This window comes from Gambusia affinis, linkage group LG17 (genome assembly GCF_019740435.1).
Source record: "Gambusia affinis linkage group LG17, SWU_Gaff_1.0, whole genome shotgun sequence".
Taxonomy (NCBI): domain Eukaryota; kingdom Metazoa; phylum Chordata; class Actinopteri; order Cyprinodontiformes; family Poeciliidae; genus Gambusia; species Gambusia affinis.
In genome coordinates, this window is record NC_057884.1 from 10,345,094 (window position 1) to 10,369,888 (window position 24,795).

Consider the following 24,795-nt stretch of genomic DNA (forward strand, 5'->3'; position numbering starts at 1 on the left):
CTTTGTTTAGGAATAATGATTTACTGTTAGCCAAATACTTTATGACTTTTTCCAAGTCCTATTTGTGCACACCTCTACCTCACCCTTCCTTTCATAACCTCAGCCCCTATAATTACCCATTTGTTTTTTGTTTCCCCAACAATAGAATTGCGACGTCTTACAGGGCCTCTTTTCAGTATGAGAAAACCAATAGTTGCTTCTTTAGACTGGCTACTGTAGTACAGCGTGTTGGCACATCTGAATAAAGAAACATGAGTCTAAGGTTTAGAGAAAGAAAGTGAAAAGACTATCAGGTGATCTAAGGCCATAATCCTCAAAATGTGGTACGAGAACCATCAGTGGTACTTCTTCTACCGTTTCTCAGACAAATAATTTGGAATAAGTACTATTAAGCAATAAGCTGAGCTGTTGAAGCAAATGGATATGTAAATTTGAAGAGAAACTACCTAAATCTACCAATACACTGATCCTCTAAACACGTAAAGAAGTCATCTGCTTAAGAGATTATAAAATATAAGTTGGGATGGTGACAACTTGCATCTATTTGCATAAAAAAAAAAAAAAAGACATGAAGCAGCAACTTGGTTCTTGACTTGCTTCTTCGTTTCACCGTTGAGGCCTAACTTTTATCGTCTCGCTTTCGTGCTAAACCTTCCTGAGGTATCTGGTGTTGCCTGCCCTGATACCGCCTGGGTCTGTCTTCATCTGGTGATGGACTGCCCTCTTTATGCTCTGCCGCTGTCTGAGCCAAACCCTAGTCTTGACCATGCTATCCTCCAAACATGCCTCTGTGCCTCCATCCCAAAGCGCATTATTGACGTGGCCCAATCCGATTGGCAAATTATAAAACCATAATATCTAGTATGTTGATATATATATATATATATTTGTTTATATATATATAATTCTTACAATGACATAAGAATATTTTGTTTGTTTTTGTTGATTTTGTAGAATTATGCAAAGAAACACTCTGCGTACTGTAGTATACATGAATCGGGTTTTTTTAAATGCAATTCTTTATTTCTATGCATCTTTTATTTTTTATGTATATATTTAATCCCTCAACCATATACCATTTTCTGTCATAGTTTTGTATGATATTGATATTTAAAAAAAAACCACAGCAAGTAACTGGCCACTAGCTAGCATAAATGAAGTAAATAATCCCTGTAAAACTGCCATTAGCCCTCTTAGTGTTTAACTAGAATTCACTTTAAAATGTTTGGCAGCAACAGCTAAACTTAAAAACATGAATACAGCAAACAAAGGTGCACAATATTATGTAAAACCTGAATGAAGTGTGTTAAGTACAAAGAAGTGTTCACAAAGCAGTGAGCAGAAGAAAACAGGATGGTCTCCTGTTACAGCTTCCACTACACAAAACAAATAAAGTGAAACCTAAGCAAGCGGCTATTGGTCTATGTTGATATTTTTGTTCTTTTCCTTCCACCAGGCCTGTGCTCTGCTCATTGTACAGCAAAGACAACAGCTTACAGGAGACACGCAATTATTCTCTGGACTTAAAAACAGGAATTAAAGTGTTTTTGTCCATTTGGTTTAGATATAATTTCCTCTTTTAAAGCCACAAATACAACCAAAATATTTTCTCTTTAGCCTGTATCTTAGCAACTAAAGAACAGTTTTCCAGTGACATCAGGGCAGGGAGTGAAAGGGATATATTTTTTTCCCCCCTTTCGCTAGTTTCAGTGAAGTCAGACTTGACCTGGGAAAATTTGATTTTACAGAAAATACAACCAATATAAAAAAAAAATCCACTTTGAATCAGGTAAAAGGTTGCAAAGCAGGACTATTAAATCAGAGAGAGAAACCGAGCTGGAGTGTGCTTTCATTTCCAGACATTATTGTGGTTGTGGAGACATGCTTAAGCTGTGATTCCAGCATTTCTCTATCTGAGAAAGGTTTTGGTGCAAGTGTATGTGTGTGTGTGTGTGTGTGCAGGCATATGCATGGTGGGTAAACATTACCGTCGGTCGTTTCTCCTGCGTCGGAAGAGCTTTTTGGTGTGTGCTATCTCGGCCTCATTAGGAAGGGGTGGGAAGACCTGTGAGAAATAAATCATGGTGTAAGAGAAAATTGCTGTAAAAACTAGCAATTTTGATGACTGGAAATACATTTAAATGTTAATTAGAACATTCTTGTTTGCTTTTCCTCTGTTTTCCGTTGAATATGCTGGCAATACTGCAAGTAAATTAATTATTGCATTTTTAAAATCCAAACCAGAAGATATTCTTAAAAAAAAGAGTTTAGATTTGTGGACAGATTTTTATGTCTACAATTTATTACACCTAGTGGGTTTTTTTTACATATGTATATGGCATTATGAGTATGAATTCTTTCCTGACAACAGGTGAACTGAACATTGACAGAATTGCCAATTTTTATCACCAGACAGATGTGGATCTGAGCTCTAATGTTTGTTGAGAGAACATTATCTGAACAAGTAAGATGCAAGGTCAAATACAATCACACAAGCAAAAACTGGACGCAAAAAGGCACCATTATAACTCATAATGCTCTTTTTCTTTTTCACAGAATGATAATTAAAGATCACAAGAAAGTCCCTCCTCTGCACATTTTTTCATTATTTAAAAAAAAAGGGGAAAAAAAATGGAAAAATGTTGTAAAATATACTCCTAGCAGCTTGATGCTTTGGCACTAGGTGAGAGGAGTTCTCAGGTCTAAGTCACATCAAAATGAGTCATTTTTCATTTGACTAAATGTAATATTTTTTTCCGGCAAGGGGCAGAGCAATTCGTACCACTGATGGAATACACTGTGATGGATATTTCCTCTCGCTTTTACAGTTCACCTCTTCTGAACAGGAAATATGAAATCCATCATCCATAAAACATTGGCTCTGTCAGTCAAATAGCCCAGTTTTCCTTTGCTCATCACCACTATGTGCTGTTACCATGGTTATGAGTGGCCTAGGACTAGCCCTGTTGAGTAAACATGCAGTGTGTGATGACGAACAGTGTTGTGAAAAGGCTGTATGCATAAATGAACCGGACTATGAACAGCTGTGCACACAGTGTAATATTCAAGACATACTACATGAGAGGTGGGCACTGGGAGAAAGGTGTCGTCTGGCCCCAGTAACAGATTAAAACTAGACAGATGGTGATTGAGCAAAAAAAAAAAAGTCCGCAAAGTCCCAAATGTAAGAGACTGGCCGTGATTTACTTCAACATGCTGGAAACCTTGACGAATAATTTTTCGAAGCTGTTAAGAAAGGATTACAATTTATACTTCTGATTTCAATTATGGTAATAGCTTACAGCATAGATAGTCCTACAAGGTGTACTAGCTTATAGGACTATGTATGCAGTTGCAGGTTGGAAATAAAGTTGTTTAATTTTAAATGATAGATACATTTTTCCTCCAAAACTGCATTTTTTTATTTTTTTTTTTCAAAGTGCAATTTGCAGAGTTTACGGACCTAATAGTACATTTTAAAACAAAAACATAAAAGTTCATAGTGAATTGATCGTAAAGATATTTGAAGTGATTAGACTTCCCAACGTGAAAAGATGTATTGGTGGCCAATCATAAGTCTAAGCTCAAGATATTTTACAAAAAAAATATTTCTAAGCGGAAATATCCTAATATCCAAACTGCAAGTAAACATTAAAATATAATCCTTGTTATAAAACAATTAAGAAAACTTCAGTTTATTATTGCAATTGTAAAAAAGTTTCTTGTCTAAGGTAACCCAGGCGTTTTTTGAGCCATCGACTTTGCTGCTGTCTCTCCGACAGGCATGTAGCAACAGAGGACAGTCTGTTGCATTGATTTCAAGATGGACAGGAGAGAGGAATGAATATTGGATGAATGGACTGAAAACCAAATATTGCATGGGACAGAAAATAAGAATATTTTCTGAGATCCCCTCAGGTGTTGAAATACTTAACTCAAACCCCTTACTTTCTAACACTGCATGAAGACTTTCTATAGATAAAATTTATCTGCTTACGTTTTCCAAAATTAATAGAATTTTGCATTTTCACAAAAAAATGATCATTTAGAGGAAATGGAAAACTTGCAATTTCTTTCAGATTTTATCCGAAACGCGTAAAACAACAGCAATACAAAATGCTAATAATTTATAAACTTGTAAATCTTATATTTTGTAGTCTTGTTTTGCAAAAATCAGCAAAGATATAATTATTTTTATTGTCCTTCTTAAATGTCCAGAAGAAAAAAATTTTACTATCACGCAAAAAACCTTAACGACAAAAAGCAGTTTGCAAATTACGGTTTATTTATTAAAAAACCTTGCCCAATGAGATAAAGTAGGTGCTGCCTAAACTTCACAACTCACTGTTCAACACTTGGCAGCACAGCCAAAGAGTGTCCACAACATTTGGCCACAAATCATTTCATTTATATGATGGTATTTAGGTTCATTCTTCTCTGCTTTTTTTGTGGTTTGATGACATTTTCACAAAAATGTTGTCAAATAAAATCTAACCAGTTGAAAATGGCATTATGTATTTGAGCTGGAGCATTAAAATGTGACAAAAAAAAAAAAAAAAAAAAAAAAACATTGAAAAGGGAGCAAATACTTTTGCACTCCAGCGACGGTAAGAAAATGATGTAAAACTGACTTAGAGAGAACACACTGTGGGTGAGAATAGGTTATTTGCAGGTAGCAGCGAATGCTGTGTAGATCAAAGGAAGCCATGAGCTGCCCTGGTCCCCTGCCAGAGAACCTCTACACTCCAAGGAGGCAGCATGACCACTGTAGACGTGACAAGGACAGGGGATGGGGTGGGAGTACAAATTGTGAGTGGGAGAGTGATGGTAGAAAATTGACAAAAGGAAAAAAAATATTTTTGACTGTTTTTTTTTATCAATGAATGGACGTTGGCATCATGGCATCAGGATTTCAGATAAAAGGTAGAAGGTAACTATAGATATTGTCATCTTGCATCATCTCATTTGGCCAAACATGAACCAATGTGACAGCCCAACGAGATTCAAAGTAAACCAAGATTTAGCTTTTAAAAGGATAACCAGGGGAGATAATCTGAAAATAATCGAGAGAGATCAGAATTTTTCAAAGAGTTTTTTTGTCAGGGTTCTGGAAATGACTCAGGTCGCACTATTGAGTCAATCAGCAGTGTAGCAGGGGTATAAGTGGCCAGGAAGGAAAGTTAGGAAATGAGAAAAGCTCCTGGAGATGGAAATGTGAAAAATAGAAACAGAAAATAATGATTAGTGAACTTTCACTGCAGTAGCAGTGGAAAGTGGAGTGAATGCTTTCCTGTCGCTTCTCATGCGTAATAATTCTGGTATGATCCTCAGTCAGTTAGTCCATTGTTTCTCCAGGCTTATTTATGTTGCCAAGGACGTCGGCCAAAAGCAATAAATTTAAAACTACCCCGGGGGTGGCACTGCAGGACAGACCTTTGAGAACTGAGGGGAGCGAAAGAGCAAGAATGACTACGAGGGAGGCTGTAAATACAAGATAGCGAACACGTAGCGAAGCACACAAAGGGAGTTGTAACGCATACGCTGATACAAGGCCAGAATAACTTCTCCTCCCATTTGTCACAATCGAGTGATCTTTTATTCTTTATTTAATTGTAGTAAATATAAAAACACAAAAAGTGTTTAATCTATTAGAAATGGATTTTAATGAATTACATTCAAAAGCTGTATCGTCTTTATTCAGCCTCTTTGAAACCCAAAGCAAACCAGATCAGACACGCGCACACAAAGTATCAGACGAGCAGAGGATGTATGATCGATGTCTTTGTTCATCACTCTGAGGGATGCCAGCTGAGCTCTATGTATTTGAAAGCTGCTGCTTCAGCAGAGATTGCTTTTCTATAGGGCACCACTGGCCTTTTCTTCCTTTTTCACTCTCTGACACTGTGATCCCACGATGGCTTGTCTCCTGTCGCCACCTACTTCTTTCTTTGAAGTACCTGTATATTCCTCTGTGGCTAAGGCCTCAGATTGCATAATAAATAAGACATAGATGTCAAGCTCTCACATGCTTCTCTTTCATCACTGATCACCTGCTGAATGTGACTGTAGATCAGGCTGTAAATCTCATCTGTTGAAGAAGTTGCGCAAGTTTAAGTAAAGTTTTGAAAAAAGAAAGAAACAGAAAAGTGTGGACTAGACTCGCAGGGGTCTCAAACTCCAGTCCTGGAGGGCCGCAGTCCTGCAGTTTTTAAATGTGCCACAGGCACAAAACACTGGAATGAAATGGCTTAATTACCTCCACCTTGTGTAGATCAGTTCTCCAGAACCTTAATTACTGTATTCAGGTGTGGTGCAGCAGAGGCACATCTAAAAGTTGCATGACTGCGGCCCTCGAGGACTGGAGTTTGAGACCCCTGGACTAGAGAGACGTTAAAGCAGGGTGCTCAATACGTCGATCGCGGAAGGTTTTCAGTCGATCTCGGCAGTAGGTGAAACTGAATGCTGCCAAGAGGCTGAAACCAGTGCGTCCTCTTCTGACGCGCTTATCAAAATATTAAACGTTTGGAACTTTATTAAAAAATTTTTTTTAAATCTAATTAATGGTCTTGGTAATATTGTTTCGAAAAGGTGTTGCGCAAATCTGTGCATTTCGGTTCCATTAACAATTTAAAACAAAGGCGAACCAAAGACAGACTGACGAGCAGAGCAGGAGTAATCAACCATGAAATTGCTTGTTAATAATCGCAAAATAAATATAAATCCTGAAACCCAAATACCGTAACGGACTGAATGTTATGTTTTTCACGTAGTCTCTGCTCGGCTTACGGAGTGCAGGGGGTTGCCATGGCAACGGGTGTGCTAAAAACGACAACGAGAGAGACAGTAAAAAGGTAGGAGTGGTTTTGGTTATCCTGGAGACAAAAGTGAACAGTGGTGATTAACTCAATGTGTGAGTGGTTAATGAAGTGGAGGAGCCAATAAGTAGCAGAAGTAGGAACAATGGTGGGAAGTTACCAAAGGGACGGGGCTACCGGTCACCATGACCCCCTGGACATTGTTCTGCTGCCCACCAACATATGAAGGATGGAGGGGAGAAGTGAAGGACGCCATGAAGAAGAACAGGTCAGAAGTGAAGGAAACAATGAACAGGGAGAAACAAAGCCAGGTGAGGCGTTTGATGGTAAAAAAATAATAATACAAAAAGAAATTAAGGAGGAAGATTTAGATGAGTTGAAATCCATTGGGAGAGTAAAACGCATCTATTGGGAGGGTAATAAAGGTGGGAGTTGACAGACAGACCCACAGCAAGTCTCCCTGCCCCCAGCATCCCTTCAGAATTGCAGTCCTGCCCTGCAGCACGTACACTTCCAGACTGAGGGGCCGACCAGTCTGCAACGTCTCAGCTCCAGACTCCGGCTTTGTTCCCCAGTCACCCTGCTTTGTTCACACACCGGATGTGTCCTCAGTGGCCAGCCACTTTCCCCTCCTCTCCTCCAGTCCTTGGCTAATTCTGAGGCTCACTCCACATTTAATGACGAGTTGGGTTGCCTTACTGGCCTCAAGTTCAAATAGATGAAGAAGCAGTTCTAAATGTGGCTTTTTTTTTTTCTCTCTTTTTTTAAGAGGACCCGTTTAGATGTTATTGTGCATGAATGTTCTTGTAACAAAGTGAGTCATCACTCAAGAAGTCAAAGAGCTTAGAACATCAAAAGACAGGTTGTTATTGGACACAACTATAATAAAACTCATATCTTTCAAATAGTCTTGGCTAAAAACTTTTTTTTCTCAAATCTTTCTCTTGAGTTCTATCCTTTGGAGTAAAGAAATAAGTACTATGTGACTGAAATAACCATGTAAATATATTTTGAAGTTTTTGTGAGCACATTTGTGCAGTTAAATAAGCTTAACTAACTGTGGAAAAATTTCAATTGTTATATAATTTTTATTATTATGACTATATTGTACTCTCTGTGAAGACTGTATCTCACTGTAGGTATCCGATGGAAACGATCCGGAAATATGTCACCGTATTCAGTTTTCACTTCCCTCAAGATGCCTTAAGAACAATGTTCATTAGACACCCTTCTGAGGTGGGTGGGTTGGTAAAGTCTGAATTACACATCTCTCTATATTTCAAAAAACATTCTAGAACTTTTATTAAAAAAAAAAAAAAAAAGAGTTGAGCTACAAAAGCTCATTTCAGGTCATGATAACTACATTAAAATTCAAAAGGGAACATACTGAGAACAGCTAAAGCAGTCTTAGGCTAAAGAGTCTCTGAAAATAGCTAGAGTTCGTATCGGCTAATATCTGACAATACATAAAAAACGAGTCAGGATAAAATGAAACAGACAAACCTAATGAACACTACTAAAGGATGGGGAAGAATAATCATTGTGGTGGTTTCTAAAGAAAAAAAAAACATAAATAAGTTTAAAAAAAAAAATCAACTTAAAAAATTTAAATCTTTCTTCAGCTAAGACTCTGTGCCTGTGCATAGGAGGCACACACACAGAAGACAATCTGTTTTGCTTATTATCCGAGTTCATGTTGACAGGGCTAGAAGACAACTCATCCTGTCACACACTGAAGGAACACTTACTGAGTTGAAGTGACTCCCCTCCACCGGCACAGTTGCCTGAGTGACTTTCGATAAAAAAATAATAATAAAAAAATCAGTAAACAGTGCTGCAAAACTAGCATTGCTGTCAGCTCAAGTTGAGCTTAAGAGCTATCTGTTCCTGACAAAATATTGACATATCTTTTAGGCAAAGTCATAACACATCAGCGCTCTTAACGCATAATATATCATAATTTCGTGCTCTATGAACAGTAAGAAAAAGTAGTATTTTGAATAAATAGAGCAATTAATTGCATGCTCGCTGGTTTCATGTCTAATTTTTTTTAAGCCATCATTGTTATACGTGAGATGAATGCGCAGATCAAATACTTGCTCCCTGACCTCTGGATGCTTCTGTCATTACGAACTGAGATTGGACATGAAGGCAGGGTTATTGTGCGTGCAGGCTGACATTCCAGAGAGGCCAAACGAGGTCTGGCAGAATCGGAGAGCAAAGGGAGGAAGCGCTTTTTTACAGAACTGCATGCACACCCACACACACGCACACACACACAAATGGGATGTTTTCTACTTCCCTGGGCTATTTGTGTGTCCATTCTGTCTCCTGGAAAAGGGAAGTAGATGTTAGCATGAAGAGTGGAATGCAGACACGGATTTTGGATGATGAAGTCCCACCATTCAGGGACTGGAAGTGATGACTGGCAACATGTTACTGCATTTGGTTGTCTTACGTTGTGACTGAACGAATGCTGGTTGATATTTTAGACATATTTTCATGCCACTTGTACCTACGTTTGTATAATGTAGGTATATGTATATTTATATTTAAATATATTTTTTCTCATTTCTCACAATGATGGAGAAAACTATCTGATATTTTCAAACAATACAAAAAGTGAGAATGTTTTAAAAGGAGTTTCTAATATACATGTATTTTTAGCTAACTCTGAAACTGTACTTATAATATAGGGAAATGGTTCAATAGCTCTGTGTATTTTTATGTGTTAAATGTACAGTATTGTTATCATTCAAGGTAGATATTTCAATATTTTTATTTCTAACATTTGGACCACCAGGTGGCACCACAGGACCAAAAGTCAAAATAAAACTAGGATACAGAGCACCCATGAAACAAACAAGTAAAGATTTAAAGTAAATTATTTATTAAAGAAAGTTAATAAATAATTAACTTGCTGAGTTCTGATCAAATGCAGTGAAAGCAACACAAATACCAATAATAATGATGTCCTGTCCTAATTCTCTCAAAATTGGGCAGCACTTTGATTCTGTTCCAGAAATGATAGGCAGGTAATGCAAGGCGTAGTGTTGTCCAGACAAATAAAATCTCACATTTAAATCTGAAGTCCTATTATATGTAATTCCTACATATTTTCAATAACATTTTATACAACTCTGGATAAGCCATTGCAATGCTGAATTCTGACTTCTGACTCAGCAGTAAAGTTTGTTTTTTTATTTGTTTAAGACTGAATTGAGTCTAAACTCTTTCACGTCTTCATTCTGTGTGCAATTTGTTTTATGATGGCAAAAAGGCCACAAAATCAGTCTCACTTGACTTTGTGTGTATTTATCAGAATAGGTTTCCTTTATTTACATTGCTGTGCCCATGTCTGAAGGCTGAAGTGCCCTTTAAAAACAAAAAACAAAAAAAAAAACATAAAAAAGGATTTAAAGTGTTCCACATGTCTATATTTTTTTAATCTAGGCTGATATAAATGGCCAAAATGTGAAATATGTGATACCAAAGGCGAAACAGTGAGTGAATGAGGAGGATGTAGTTTGGGAGCAGATGAGAATGTCGGGGAAAGTACCTCACAGTGTCCCCAAATCAACATAAATCTGATCCCTAGCACAACAGACAAAAACAGCTTCTCCCATCTTACTTCTGGTTCTACTGAATGAACGGAAACCGCAACTTGGATTCAGGAACTACACAGCGAGCAATGCCAACTTGGTAGCTCAACAAGAAATATCTCTGCTGAAACGGTGTAAAAGGCCAAACACAATCTCAACCCAGAGGGCAAAAGGGGAAGGGAAGATGAAGACCCTGGAGCTTCACCACTATGAGCGAGGGAAAACATTTTGACTCAGAAAGCAGGGCAGGAAAAGAGAACGGCGATCGAGGTGACAAAAGATGAACCCTGCCACCTCATTAGATCAAAATTCACTGTGGAAAAACACAGAGCTTCATACCTTGTACTCGGCTAGGGTTTTAACAGCTGCAAAATCAATTTTGCTCAGTTCAAGCCAGACACATCATACTCAGATGTACTGAGTAATGACATCAGGAAGCTGTTATTGTGCGCACCTCTCACACTGCAGGACATACAGTAGGAACTGAAACAACTCGTATCCTTATTTGGTGAGCTTTCAACGACCCCAAATATTTCTGACAGCTACAATATAATTTTCCTACGTGTATCAAGCAATATTCTTGACATGCATACAGCACACAAACAAATTCCACCCTGTTGACTGTCTTAGAATTCAAATACATAAAATCATAAGTATGAGACTAAATGCAGGCATTGGATATTCAGACTGAAGGTGATTGGTATGAAAATACAGTTTACATAATAAACAACATATTTGTAATCTATAAAAACAGGCATATGCATTAACAGAAATAAATTAGGATTGCATGCATAAAATAAAGCTGAGAATATTCCATAACAATATCTCACCACCAGGTGTCACCAAAACTTCATTTATGAACAAAGTGTTAACTCTGAAGATGTCACCTACCACTTTGAGCCAGAGATTGTTAGAACTTTGTTTTCATGAAGCTGGAGCTTTTAATAATCTGTTTAGAGCTCTTAATCAACAGGTCCTCTGAATGTGTTTTTCAGTTTGTCTTGAGCTGCTTCTCACTCATTTCCAGACCACAGCCTGATCAGTATCAGATGGTTATTTTGTTTAACCATTTGAACAAAATACACTGACTTTGCCCAGCCATTCAATCGCCAATAAAAGAGCTCCTAAACTAAAAATATACTATAGCAAATAAATATTTTTGCCCATTTCAGTAACAGATCTGTTCAGCAAATGCTCAATATTTCTTCAATAGACCACCAGAGGGCAGCCTATAACAACTAGTAGATTACAAAGGTGCTTCTTGGAGTTGAGCTGCAGCAATAAAACTTAATTAAATTATTAAACATTATCCTGATGATAGCAAGATTTTATTAAGTGTTGGAGCAAAAACAAAAAGTGCACTCAGTTTTCTAAAGAAAAAAATGTCTACAACTTACAGAGCGCAGATGGGGTAAGAACCTCTCCAAGTCATTCATGTCTATCCCATCATCCTCTGCAAACTTGTTCTTGTTCATGCTGAAAGGAAAAGCATAAGACATTATTAGTTTATGAATTATTATTAATTTGCATTTCATATTTCTAATGCCACAAAGTAACCAAAACCACACACTGAGTAGTTGGTCCATTTCCAACAGATGCATAAAGACAGACTCTTACCCCTCTCTGTCAATGTGAGGCAGTTGCTTTGGCATTCCTCTGAAGTGTTTCCTGTGGAAATGACTAAAATCCAATTTTTCTGGCTGTACGTCCCAGCCCGCACCTCTACAACAGAGAGACACATTTTATGCATGAGCAGGAGAAATCAGAATATTGTCATGCATAAGTTAAAGGCACTAGAAGAAATTGGGCTTAAATTAACTGCCCCATTGAAAAAGTATAAAACAGGTTTAACTACATCATGTGGCACCTACCCATGTGAGTCCATTGTGTTTGCAGCCCATATGTCTGTCCCCAAGATGTCAAAGGAGACATCCCGGTTCCCATTCTAGAAGAACAAAAAACAACTTCTGTCAAAACGCTTTTAGGCATTTCATCTTCTTCCTACTGCAGCTCCAGAAATAGGAAGTAGAGCAACCAGTTAAAGCCAACAGACCTCCAAGGTTAAACACAAAACCTTTGAAGATTTGTCAGTAATTCTGTTTGAAAAATCTACTATAAGACCATTAACAATAACTACTGTTTGATCTGTGAGGATTTTTATTGTTTTTGCTGAACATGTGCTTACTACAGAAACAAACAGGACAAGAAAAAGAATGAATATTTCCATACCTTGGGAGATCCTTTAAGTTGGTTGTTTCGGCCTGTGCTGCCAGAGCGGGAGCCGGATCCTGGTCGGGAGCCTGAACTGGGTCTGGAGCCGGTACTGCCGTTACTGCTGTGTTCCCACTCATCCTGCAGTGCATAAGGAGTTCACAGCAAATGTTGTTAAAACACACTTTACAAAACAAACTGATCCAATTTATACACAGAAAAAAAAAATTATCAAATCATATCACTCATGCAGTACAGTCGGCTTCACATCTAAATAATTAATTACATTCCAATAATACGGCGTAGCAACAGTATATGGTTGATTGAATGTTAACTTAGTAATAATCCTTTGACTACATGCTCAGCAAGCATGTAGTCAAACAGGGTTAGAGCTTGATGATATCAGGAGAACAGGAAGCTGTGATGCCATCATTGAAAAGTGCAACAATATAAATAACTAACCAACATTTTTTCTGACTCTTTGGTTTCTTTACCATAGCACAATGCCCACAACACTCTCTGAGCTTTAACATCTGACTCACTAAAAATATATACATCAGAATTAGTCCTGAGGCAGACGGAGTCCATTCACCTGGCCAAATAAGTTACTGGTACGCAGAGTCTGGATTTGTTGTGCTCAAAATACACACCATCCCAAAACATGGCCTCAAAGCCCGAACGGCTCTTATTATTTTGTAAATAAATAAATAAAAGTAAAAAGAAAAAAAAAAAGAAAAAAGAAAAACAGTGCAAAGCTTCACTAATATTTCACAGAAAATTCAGTCACTTGCTGTACCACAATCATATCCCATGATAGTCATTCAGGACATACACTGACTGCTCCTTTCACTCAGACTGATGAGCTGTAAATTACTCAAAGCTTGTGCTACCAGTGTCTACATGCAGACACTGGTATCTGCATCTGTCTGCTTTTGCAACAAGCGGACAGAATTGTTGTAAAAAGACTTGAAAACATTCAGACGCTCATAAGTACAGCCTTATCAAAAATAATGTGGATATTTTTGCACGAGCAACTACTACTCAGGATATTGTAGTAAACCAACCCTCTTTATACATGTATACACAATTCAGAGGCTAAATGCTGTTAGTCAATAACTGATATCTATATAGTATATAAAATAAATGACCTGAGCATCCATTTCTGCAATTTTTGTAGTTACTTCAAACTTATATTAAACATCTAGGTATTTTTGATTCTTAAGGCTGAAATATTGACAGTATAATAAACTCGGGTCACATCCTCCTGCTACGCTACAGCTCAGAGCAAGCAGCTGCAGTGTAGTTAATACATTGTCACGAATGCTAATGCTAGTTGGCATGGTAAGTTATTAGTAGTATTACCATTATTACTACATGTGTCAGCACATGCTGACTGGGCTAAGACCAACCTCCAGCTCTGATTGCTTGTTTTTGACAGGGAGCAGTTTGCTTTAGAAGGCAAAAGCAGCACTGGGAGTTGGTAAAGAACTTGCTCTTATCACAGATCATCTGTCTCATACCATCCTGTCACGACATGGTGACACTTTTAACAAATATGTAAGAAACATACTGCAGCCTTAAACGTGAGTTGAGTTTAATACTTTATCAACCGAGACCCTTGACAGGACAAAGACATGAGTAAAGAGAAACTGAAAAAGTTTGAATAGTATGTTTCGTTTAAAAACAAGAGTGAGAGAGGAGCAGAATGCTGGTGCATGGAGGTAAAACTTACACGTTTAGAGGAGCCTCTCCCTTGAGATGACGTCCAACTACCATCTCTCTGGTTGATGCAGTCATCTGTCCACTGGTGGAGAAAAAGAAAAGGAGATATAGTTACACTGTTTTACTTTTGTTTCTACTTTTGCTTTCTTACCAATTTAAAACATAAGACTATATATATAGCAAAAACTTCTACTAAATATATTGCACTGTCTGAACATCTATAAATCCCCTTACACACACAGTCAATAGGTGTTATTCTTCACATTCTACATGTCACTATTGCCTTTTGAGTTTCCATTTAACTACAATTTCAACTGATATCACATTCACTGCCACAACAACATAACCAGCTGGTTTAAAGACTTTAGAAAGCTTCTATTAAGTTGGGATATGTACAGTTGAGAGAAACCAGCTGGGGATGTATCATGTGTAACAAACAAACATTTCAGAAATCATCACCCAACCTGCGGTTCTTTGCCATCATTGTCCAACTCCACGTCTCCATCTGGCTTGTCTCCCAGAATGCCCTGCACCTGGTACTCCAGGACATAGCTGTCGATGAAACGCTCCAGCTCCTCTATTTCCTGCGAGCGGGTGCTTCCTGCCTCAGACGATGCAGACGCCACCGAAGAGTTCTCCATGGCAACCGCCGCAGAGATGGCAGGAGGGAGGAAGGGAGGAGGAAGAAGGAGGGAGAAAGGTGACCTGTACATAACAAAGATAAGGATAAAGATGGATGGAAGTTAGTCAGAAATTCAGTAACAGAAGATGCTTTTGTTATAGATTTCATGTTTACTTCAGATATCAACAATCCAAATCAATGACTGACCAAAGTCCCGGTAGAGTGGATGAATTAGACAGTTTATCCTTAACTTCACAGTTAGAAAAAATAAATATTACTAAACAAAAAATATATTTATATGGTTAGAAGTCTAAGCTGTCCAAAAAATGTTGAAAAATACAGCAAAACTGAAAAGCCCTCTCTCTCTTACCTTTGATCCTCCTACTTTCACAACATTCAAAGACGAGTTACAGTTCAAACTGTTAGCACGTGTCCATATTTTTATTGCTCATGTGTCCAACTGCAATACCACCCTGCTGGGTAGTTGCAATATTTTACTCAGGTGTTCAAAATGAAACATTTTTTCTGCCAATTTCTTTCCCCAGTTAAGTTCTGCTGCAACTCTGCATCCATTCTATGCGACTGTGTTGCTACTTCTATGTTGGTGTCCCTCTGTCTCTCTCTTTCTCCACTGTCAGAGTTGTGTGTGTTCACCTGACCCCTGACCAACAGGGAAGCAGCTTCCCGCCTGACTGTCCATTGCTGCTAAGCTCCTTTACATCAAGGTTTGATCACCAGCCGTGCAAAGAGGATTTATGGTTGGAGCACGCAGAATACTACGTGCCGAGGCTGGCGACTTACAGGGGAACCCCGTGAACTTCCTGCCAACAAGTCAACAGTGTGAGCCACAAAAAGCCTGGTCAATGCAACACTAAGACGTTTACATATCAACAAACACTGAAATGTGCCCATCGTTGATAGAATAAAGTACTAATGCAAACACTTAATGGGCCAGACAAGAAGTTGAGCTACTGGCTAAACAGAAGAGTGAGTAACAAAACTTCTGCTCACGGGGGTCAGAGTCTTCCTACACATATTGCAAAAGCAAATCATCTCAACATGTCTGTAATCTGACCTTCAGTCAGAACTGTAATCCTCCCATGTTGACAGTAGAGTATAATCCATTCATACATTGATTATCCTGCTTCTTTGCAGCTACAGTAAAATGAAAAAGTATTTCACTTGAAAGAAAAAGAGTTTCTCTTAAGTGTAGTAACTTGAAGAAGAATTGAGGTTAATGATTTCTTCAGTTTTTGATGTTCATATTTATGAGGCGTTTATGGTCTTGTATATTATATCAACATGTTGATATGACGGAGCACAGTGTGTGTGCTCTGCTCTTGAACTGCTGCTGAGCCAAACTGCTGCCTATATTTGAAGGAGGACAGTTCCTTTTAAATATGTAGCAAGTCGTCATAAAAAGAAAGGACTGATAAAATAACTAATTCATTCAGGAATAACAAGAGGGTTTGCATCCCCTGTAATTTCTGTAAAAATACAAAGTGAATACACACAAACAATGTAAACATCTTCAGATATAAGTCATGTTTTATGGCATCGGGCTATCCCAGTTTTAGATGATGACATAGATGTTTTGACAGCTGTCAAGCTTCAGTCATTCGTTTCTGATCGCCTCTCAGCCAGTAAAAATATTTAGACACTTCAGGAAGATGGAAATGTAGAGCGCTTTTTACCATTGAAAATTTGTTTTTACAGTCATCAGTAAAATATTGTGTTTTCTTTCACCATTCTCTTCTCACTGTTACTTTACAGTCTTTAGACTCAAATACAATAGTTTGTCTCACACTGGAAACATTGACACATTTAATTTCACTTTCAAATTTATGTTATTCTTCCTCAGGTGTACTCCTACTTAAGACTGCAGATTAGAAACTATTTACTACCTATTAATTAAATACTGACAAACATGTACTCAGGAATGATCCTCAGAACATCACTTTACATGAGTCTTGTTTTTTATCTGTGGGAAGAAGACACACACACAGTCGGATTGTGCCTCTGCTACAAAGTTAAACTACTACTAGCCCATTATTGCAAGAAAGCTAGAAATAACTATGTAGATTTCTCACATCTTCATATGTTATATTTCTTATGAAGAAAATGAAATCTGCTTAAACTGTTATTAGTTTTTTTGCACAGCTTTGTTTAAAGATGTACATCTTTTTTATTTTAAAGATGTAGAATAAAAATAACTAATTCTGAAAGTAGACCACATAATCATTGTGGATATGATGAGTGATATGATGAGTGATCACTGTTGAGTGATTAAATCAATCACTCAACAGTGATGTTGTTAAGCCCAAGATTTCTGTTCTGTAGGAAGATTATATCAGTTAATTGTAACACTGCTAGATGCAAACTGGCCATGGCTGCATCCTAATGAAGATGTCCTACCTTTTTCCTTTTTACCGATTGGTGTTATCAATCTTTATATTTCTGTGTGGCTATACGTTTCACTAGATGTTGAAATGATGGTGTAATGGTACATCCATCTAACTATAATAAAGAAGTAAATTAAGTTTAAACTATCTTGCCTCAAGTAAACAGTGGCTCTGCAATATCAGAGAACTAGACTCCTGGAGTGAAGCGAGGCTGTTGGCTAAACCCGGCATGATTTCCTCATGCATAATTCAAAACCTGCTGTAATCTTGTAATATCTCAAAGTATTTAAAGCTCCTAATTGTGGTTCTGAGATGTCTGGGACCAGCTTAGGTTGCAACTATTGTTAGGAGAGAATATGAATATTTCTAATGAGAGCAACAATTTTTTTGCTGCTTTAAAGAAATAGCAGCTTGATCTTTGCTCATGAGAAAGCCAAGGTCCCAACATCCCAGCAGGATGCAGGACGATTAAACCGAGGATTTGTCTGACCCAAACATAGAATCGTCTTCATTAAGCATACATGACACAAGTAAACATTAAAACAGGACTAAAGGCTGCAAGCGCCTTCAATCTCCAGCCAAGCACAGGAATTGACCCTTCAGATTCAGTGGCACAAATAGGACCACAAAATATCTCTGATTTACCAAACACACACTTTCCCAATTCACTTAGTTAAAGTGACTCATCAGTATTGGTCTCAGAAGAAATTAAGTTAGTTACTCAATTGGAAATGCCATTGCAACTGGTTTGTAGGCATGACAAGAGCTACATTTAAACTATTAGTTCTGTTCTACCGTCCAGAATCCAAAGGGGGATGGAGGTACTTATTCTATTCAAGTATCATCAAGTCCTGCAAATGAAAACAGAATTGGAAAATATTTACAACCACAAAGCTGGCTTTGATTAGCTGAAAGAGATACTTTTAGATATTTGAGCTCAAAATATTTCAGATAAAAGGCTAAACAGTAAAAAGGTGCAGGTTTTCTCCTACTAAAGTAAAGAAATGGAAGAGGGAACAGAGTAAATAATCACATGTTCTTATGAGGGCTGGTAGTGTTTACTTTGCTTGTCGACGACTACCGGTCCATAGGTCATAACAGTGCGACACGGTAACCCCCTCGCCTTTTCATCCTGTTTCCACCCGTTCACCCTCATTCCCGCAACTCAACCAGCTGTCCTAACAAAGAGCAGCCTGCCATCCTCCATCAATCACACTTTTAGCCCAACTCCAGTGGTGGCATTATCTGGCACTATATGGCATATTCAAAAACCAAATAACATCAAGTGGCAGTTTAAACTATATTATATAGATTTTACACTATCTTTGAAATACTATACACAGAACACATGGCAGCCAAAACCCTAATAACTGATACAACATTTAGTGAATGATGAAAACTACTTTACAGACCAGAGAGGCAGATCAGGCCTGCAGAATGAAGAGCCATCTGTGGTTCAATCGAACGCTCCGCCTGAGGCTCAGAGCCATTGAGACAGAACAAGTCAGACAGCCACAGCATGGCACCAGACATCACCATGACACCGCCATGTATATCCCAGAAGCACGCACAGAACAGAAATGCAATAAGTAAAAAGTACATTTACTAACATATTACTTTTTCTCTATTGAACACATGGTTGTGTATAAAAAGAAAAACAAGGACACTTCTTTGTAAAAACTGTCTGTACAAATCAAAAAAATGGATTCTAAACATTATGTATAATATAATAAGTGCAAAATGTGGTCTAAGAAAGATATGATGTTGGGGATGGGAGGGTTTCAGTTCTCTCACATGTAACAACTGCAACAATTGAAGTAAAAATGTCCTGAATCTAAGTATAAAGTGGGTTCCCAAAGGTGTATTCTTGTTTACATGTAAGGGTACGGAAAGACAAAATGAAGAGAATCTAGGGAATAGTGTTGTTGCACCACATTTATTCATCAAGTGCTGCAAAGCTAAGTATTGTCTATCCATTAGAGGATCTGCATTCTTGTTTGGAAAATATCAGCACCTTTAACAGGAAAGTTGCCTAAATCATGCAATTTTTAAATCTTTCCGAAACAATTTTGCTTGTTGCAGAAACCATCACATGGAATGTAGCATTTAGCATCAATAGAAATCACAAAAATCTTTAGCTTTTCAAACGATTCTAATACGTTCACAAATTGTACTTGCAAATACAGAAAACAGGTAAATGTCCATCTGCACAGTGTATGTTTGAGGTCAAACACTTATTAAATTTGTCTCACAGTCTTTGCTTTGATTGATCTGGTCTATGTCCTGACATACAGCAGAAAACCTTGCGAACTGTTGCGAGTTTCTTACTCCAACTGTTCCCATGAAGAAAGTGTTCAAAATATCAATAATATTTTCTGTCACAACATTAATTGGAATTGCTACCATCATGTGTCCGTTTAGTTCATTTTCATTATGACTTGCATTTGCGACCAAAGACTGACATGTGGTCAGTCAGGACATATTGGACCAACAAGCTAACAAGCTCCACTAAAATTGTGTTTTGACAATACACAGCAACATTGTGTATGATAGGGCTTTAGAAGCCTGATCCAACAAGCTGCAGCGTTTGATACGGTTACTAAAAACCAACGAGTAAGAACTATAATCCTTTCAATCCAAATAGAAAAGAACACGAGATCCGGTCTCCTCAGTGGGAGTCCGAGTCAATGTTCTCAGGCTATGCTGGCAGAGCTGATAATTCATCTAATCTGGTCTAATTCGTCTAGGAAAACTACACATGGTCTTCATAGAGTGATCCATAGGACCTAGAATCTAAGGCTGCCGTATCAATGAACACTTTTTAAGGCCGCTTTAAATATATTTTAAAAAAATAAAAGTGAATAAATGATATTTGAGTCTGTATTCTCCAGTCAACGATTAATCGGTTACTGAATTAGTTGATGATTGCTTCAATAATTGTTTCATCACGATTAATCAGATTAATTGTTTCAGCCCTATTTGTAACTCACTTATTTAGGATACCAGTCACATAAGGAAATGTTATTTGTTTCAATAAACTGCAAATATTTTCAAATTTATTGATTGATACTTTCATTGAACAGTGGCAAAAAAAAAGCAAAAATAGCAATCTTGAAAATAAGGACAGTTTGTTTTGGTTTTTTTTAAACATTATTAATTGGAATTTGCTGTGGCAATAATAAATTGAAATCTTATGATAAGGGATTTATCACAATAAATGATAAACAATATAATAAACACTCCTTCCTATCCTCAGCCTGTCTTTCTGCTATGCCACAGCTGGTTCCCCACACCGGAGTCTGACTTGAATACTCAGGCTAGCCAGCATGACCATCAATGACGGCAAATATATAGTTTTCCTATGACAGGAAGTTGCTTCTCCATCAACAGCACATTTGAGCTGTGTGTACATGAGCATGATTGATCGCGCTAAGACCCTCCTCCTGGCTCTAATTGGTTATTTCAGGAATGGTGCATTTCTGCAGATGGTTGTCGGACCACAGGGAGGAGGCAGAGGAGCTTGATTTCTCACTGATTATCCGTCTCATGTTATAATGTCACGTCAGTTTTTACAAGTATGTAAAAGAACATATTGTTTATAAAAGTTACACACTGCAGCTATAAGCATTTGGAAAATACATCTGTAACAAGGGAAATTAAAACTCTCACGTCAGAGAACCAGGTCGCAAAACTCTGCATGTAATACCTGGCTCACACACTTTCAGTAGTACAGAACTGAACCTCGTTCTTTGTAATTAGATATTGTGAGGAAACACAAGAGAACAAACCAGTAGCAAATAGACTGCAAATGCCACATGGGGGGTCAGGGGGATGTGTTAGCTTGTGTGTATCATTAAGACAATAACTCCATTGTCTCCCCATGTCCCTGTTGTGACCGACCAGCAGAGGATTGGGCCTGTGCAGAACTGTGGAACCGTTCAGACCTCAGCCCCACAATGCCATTTTGTCCATATCTACGTAAAGAGTTGTGGAACATAAAAGTGAGGGGAGTGTTCATGCTGGTTTTCCAACGTCTATAAAGGTGACATATGAAAGCTCAACAGGAACAAAAGGGGAAAGAAAGGCAATAAAAGGTTAGCCTCCAATGAGGCCATCAAGAAGATGGCAAAACACACAACAGCATGCTAGCAAATACTTAGCCACAGATAGTGCATCAATAAACGAGTAATTACATCTTTTAATTTTGATATAGCGCAAACGCTCTGTTCCCTTTAAACAAACACTTCATTTCTCACCTCTATGAGCTGCTTTATGTTTTCCTGAATAATCAGTCATGTAATGACTCCTCATTTCTCTCACTCATCTGTGCAACAGCAGCAACTTAATGAGCAGCAGCTCCCACTGAAATGAGAATGGATCACTGCAACGCAGTGTGACTCAGGATGCTTCAGCTTTCTACAGATTACTCCCACTCTCACCACGGCACTCAGCTTTTAGTTCACTCGCCCTCCACATCCCTACAAACATGGCCTCCATACGATCGGCGGTGCTTCTCTGGCCAGTATGCAGCCAATCCGCTGCTCCTGGTGGTACACATGGAGCAGCGTACCAGCAGCAGCATCAACAGCATTCAGACATGTGCCAAGACTGCAGATCAGAGGGGTGATGACGTTGCACTGACTCCTGATGAACAGTTCAGGCTGAGTTTACACATCAGCAATGCTGTGCAGTTTAGAAGTCCGGTCCGTATGCAATATATCTGCAGAGGGAAGATGCAAATATTGACTGGACAATATATATATGGAGACAGATATTTTTCATGGCTGCAGAGAGAAGGGTAGTAGTGTATGTGGCACTAAGGTTTGTTAATACATGGCAAAGTTACACGAAGGTTCATAGCAGGTTATAAAAAACTATAATTTGGTATCAACAGAAGGTCTCTTCTCAACAAATTCAGGGTAAAGAATGGATGACTCTGATTTTATGTCTATTTTAATTTATTGGGATTTATTGAGCTTATCTTGTTGTAAAGTTTTGATCTGTTAATATTGATTGTAACCTAACTCATCATTAAAAGCCAACAGCTCTTTCATTTTATTTTTCTTTTGGCCTTTGTGTCTTGAGCAGTTGTCAGCTATTTATGCAAGGAGCAGGGTCTTACTATGATAAAAAGAAACAAAAAGAACCCAAAGTTCATGTTTTTTAAACTTTTTTTAGCGTATTATGCTGTTGATTAGCGCTGTTAGCATGGCTACAAATAAAACACCAGCCCCTTTGTGTACTTTCTAACAAAAGGAGACATTTATCTAAGCTAATGTTCCACAAGGCTGCTAACATTTTCATGTTCTCTGATAACTACAAGCTGAAAGAGAATAAAACAGATAAACTTGTGAGATACATTCAGTTTTAAACTGGTAAAAGTCTCGTTCTGTCCTATTTCTCAATTAACTGCAGACAAGTTTCAAAATGTCATAGAAAACACAGTTTCCTTTCAACAGCTTCTTCCAATTGTTTCCTCTGATATTATTTCAAAACAACTCAAAAGGGGAAAGAGAGGCAATATTCAGTGTCAATAACAGTTGATAATGAATCTTCACTCAATAACAGCAGCAAATTTCAGAGTTTTGTCATTTGTCAGTGTGACGAGGTAGTGTGTACTGTGATGCGTTAAAGAAACAGAGGATTTTATAGTGTGCAGGCAGCACAAAGCCAGCTGAAAATTGTTCATTTCGGCCACCAGTTGATTACTCCGAGTACCTTTTGACAAAATTATCAGATGGGAAAGATGAAGGAGGTTTATTAATAGATACGCACAATAATTTTAAGAGCAAGTCAGAAATATTTATTGAAAGAGACATGGTTCTGTCATTTAGTGAGACAGAAAATGTCTTAAAATATACCTATCTACATGTGAATATTCCACATGGGAACATGCTGTCTTATTTATACTAGAAAGCTCTCTATCTTGTGACAGAAGACCAACATTCCCAAAACCCACTAAAGTGACTCTGATACAATCAATCCCTGAAAAATAGGAATGCCAGGAATGTTAGGAAAAAGCTAAAGAGGAAAATCAGCTTACAAGTTACAGTCAGAACCTGTGTTCACACGCTAGTTATTATATAATGACAATATTTACTGTAGCACAATTTTCTTATGTGCAAATCTTAGTTAAATGCCAGAAAGCATCCTATGGCATTAAATGGAACATTTTTGAGCAACTTAACTAACTAATCAGGGTTCTTCTCTTTATATGTTTTGAAAATGTATGTGACAACTCTTATTGATCCACTTGTGCTCTTTGAACAGTTGCAGTTGAGCTATGGCTCTCTCTTTGTTGTGAGGGTCCACAGCTGAGACAGCGAGCTTATGTGGAGCTAGTTCAGCTGATTTTCAGGGCAGTCTGGCATCTAAAAAAAGAGCCCTTCTCTCATTCCTGCTGTGAAGCGTTCGTAACACTGCGGGAATGTAACACTTCAATGAATCCATGTTTACATCGCCTCCACGTTTACATGTTTTCAGCATGTAACCACACCCATGTGCCATGTATAGCTGTAATACACGCAAGCTGAGTGGGGCATGCCGCAAGGACATTAGGTATCAAAAGCCCTGTAACACAAAGGCCAGGGCAAAGTAATAGAGCCGCATCTGAAGCCGCCTCCACGCCCCGGTGTGTCTGTCCGCGTTTCACCGGTAACAATGGTGACGCAAGCTTTGCGGCTAACCAGCTGGCTAACATTAGCGATTAAGCCCAACAATAACAACGAGCTGCAACCGCCAGGACACTGGATTCAAACTACTCCCTGTAAACATTAAGACTTCAACAGGTGCGTCAGTGGTTGTAAACGAATAACACAGACACAACAATTACTATGCGGCTCCCATTGCAAAAATTGTTGTCTGGTTTCAACGGTTTTCAAAGCCCAACTGAAAATACGCCTTCAGCTGGTGATAAATCCTTACCCAAAGTGAGATTCTAACCGCCGTAGAATCCTGGATCACACTGTAAGATCAAAACCGCCGTGTCATGAGTGTGTTTGTCCAAAGGAAAAGGAGGGAGGATGAAGATTAGTTGTCCTGTGGCAACTCCGCCGTCTCACACTAAAGGAAAAGGGAATGCAGGAATGTGACGTTCCGCTGGCAACGTTGACACGTGCACCCAGCAGTAAAGCACGCTGGGAAACAGAGTTTTGTTCAACAGTCCACTCTAACCGTGTTTTTAACTTCACGTTTAAAAGGCAAGGGAAAAACAAATAGAAATCTGTTGCCACGTTTACTCCTCTATTAGTATTACTAAAAACAATCTAGAAAATGACAATATTATTATTATTATTATTATTATTATTATTATTATTATTATTATTATTATTATTATTATTATTATTATTGTGGGTTCACGGGTTCACACCAAACGTGTTACGCCCGTCAAAAACGAATCCAACGCGTCTGCACTTTGAATG

General features: G+C 38.1%; 1 protein-coding gene across 2 annotated transcripts in view; it reads right to left on the reverse strand.

Annotated features, from left to right (window-relative positions):
* Positions 1–24,507, reverse strand: part of ctif (CBP80/20-dependent translation initiation factor) — a 44,578-nt gene extending 20,071 nt beyond the window's left edge. Inside the window, exons 1-8 of one of the 2 annotated variants that reach the window (XM_044096481.1) lie at positions 24,299–24,507; positions 14,815–15,055; positions 14,361–14,432; positions 12,647–12,769; positions 12,289–12,362; positions 12,035–12,139; positions 11,815–11,893; positions 1,989–2,065 (exon numbers count right to left, since the gene is read on the reverse strand). In XM_044096481.1, coding sequence (XP_043952416.1) covers positions 1,989–2,065; positions 11,815–11,893; positions 12,035–12,139; positions 12,289–12,362; positions 12,647–12,769; positions 14,361–14,432; positions 14,815–14,991 — 707 coding nt within the window. In that variant the 5' untranslated portion in view covers positions 14,992–15,055; positions 24,299–24,507. The remainder of the gene's footprint in view (positions 1–1,988; positions 2,066–11,814; positions 11,894–12,034; positions 12,140–12,288; positions 12,363–12,646; positions 12,770–14,360; positions 14,433–14,814; positions 15,056–24,298) is intronic. The other variant, XM_044096482.1, reaches the window with a different exon arrangement.
* Positions 24,508–24,795: the final 288 nt, after the last annotated feature.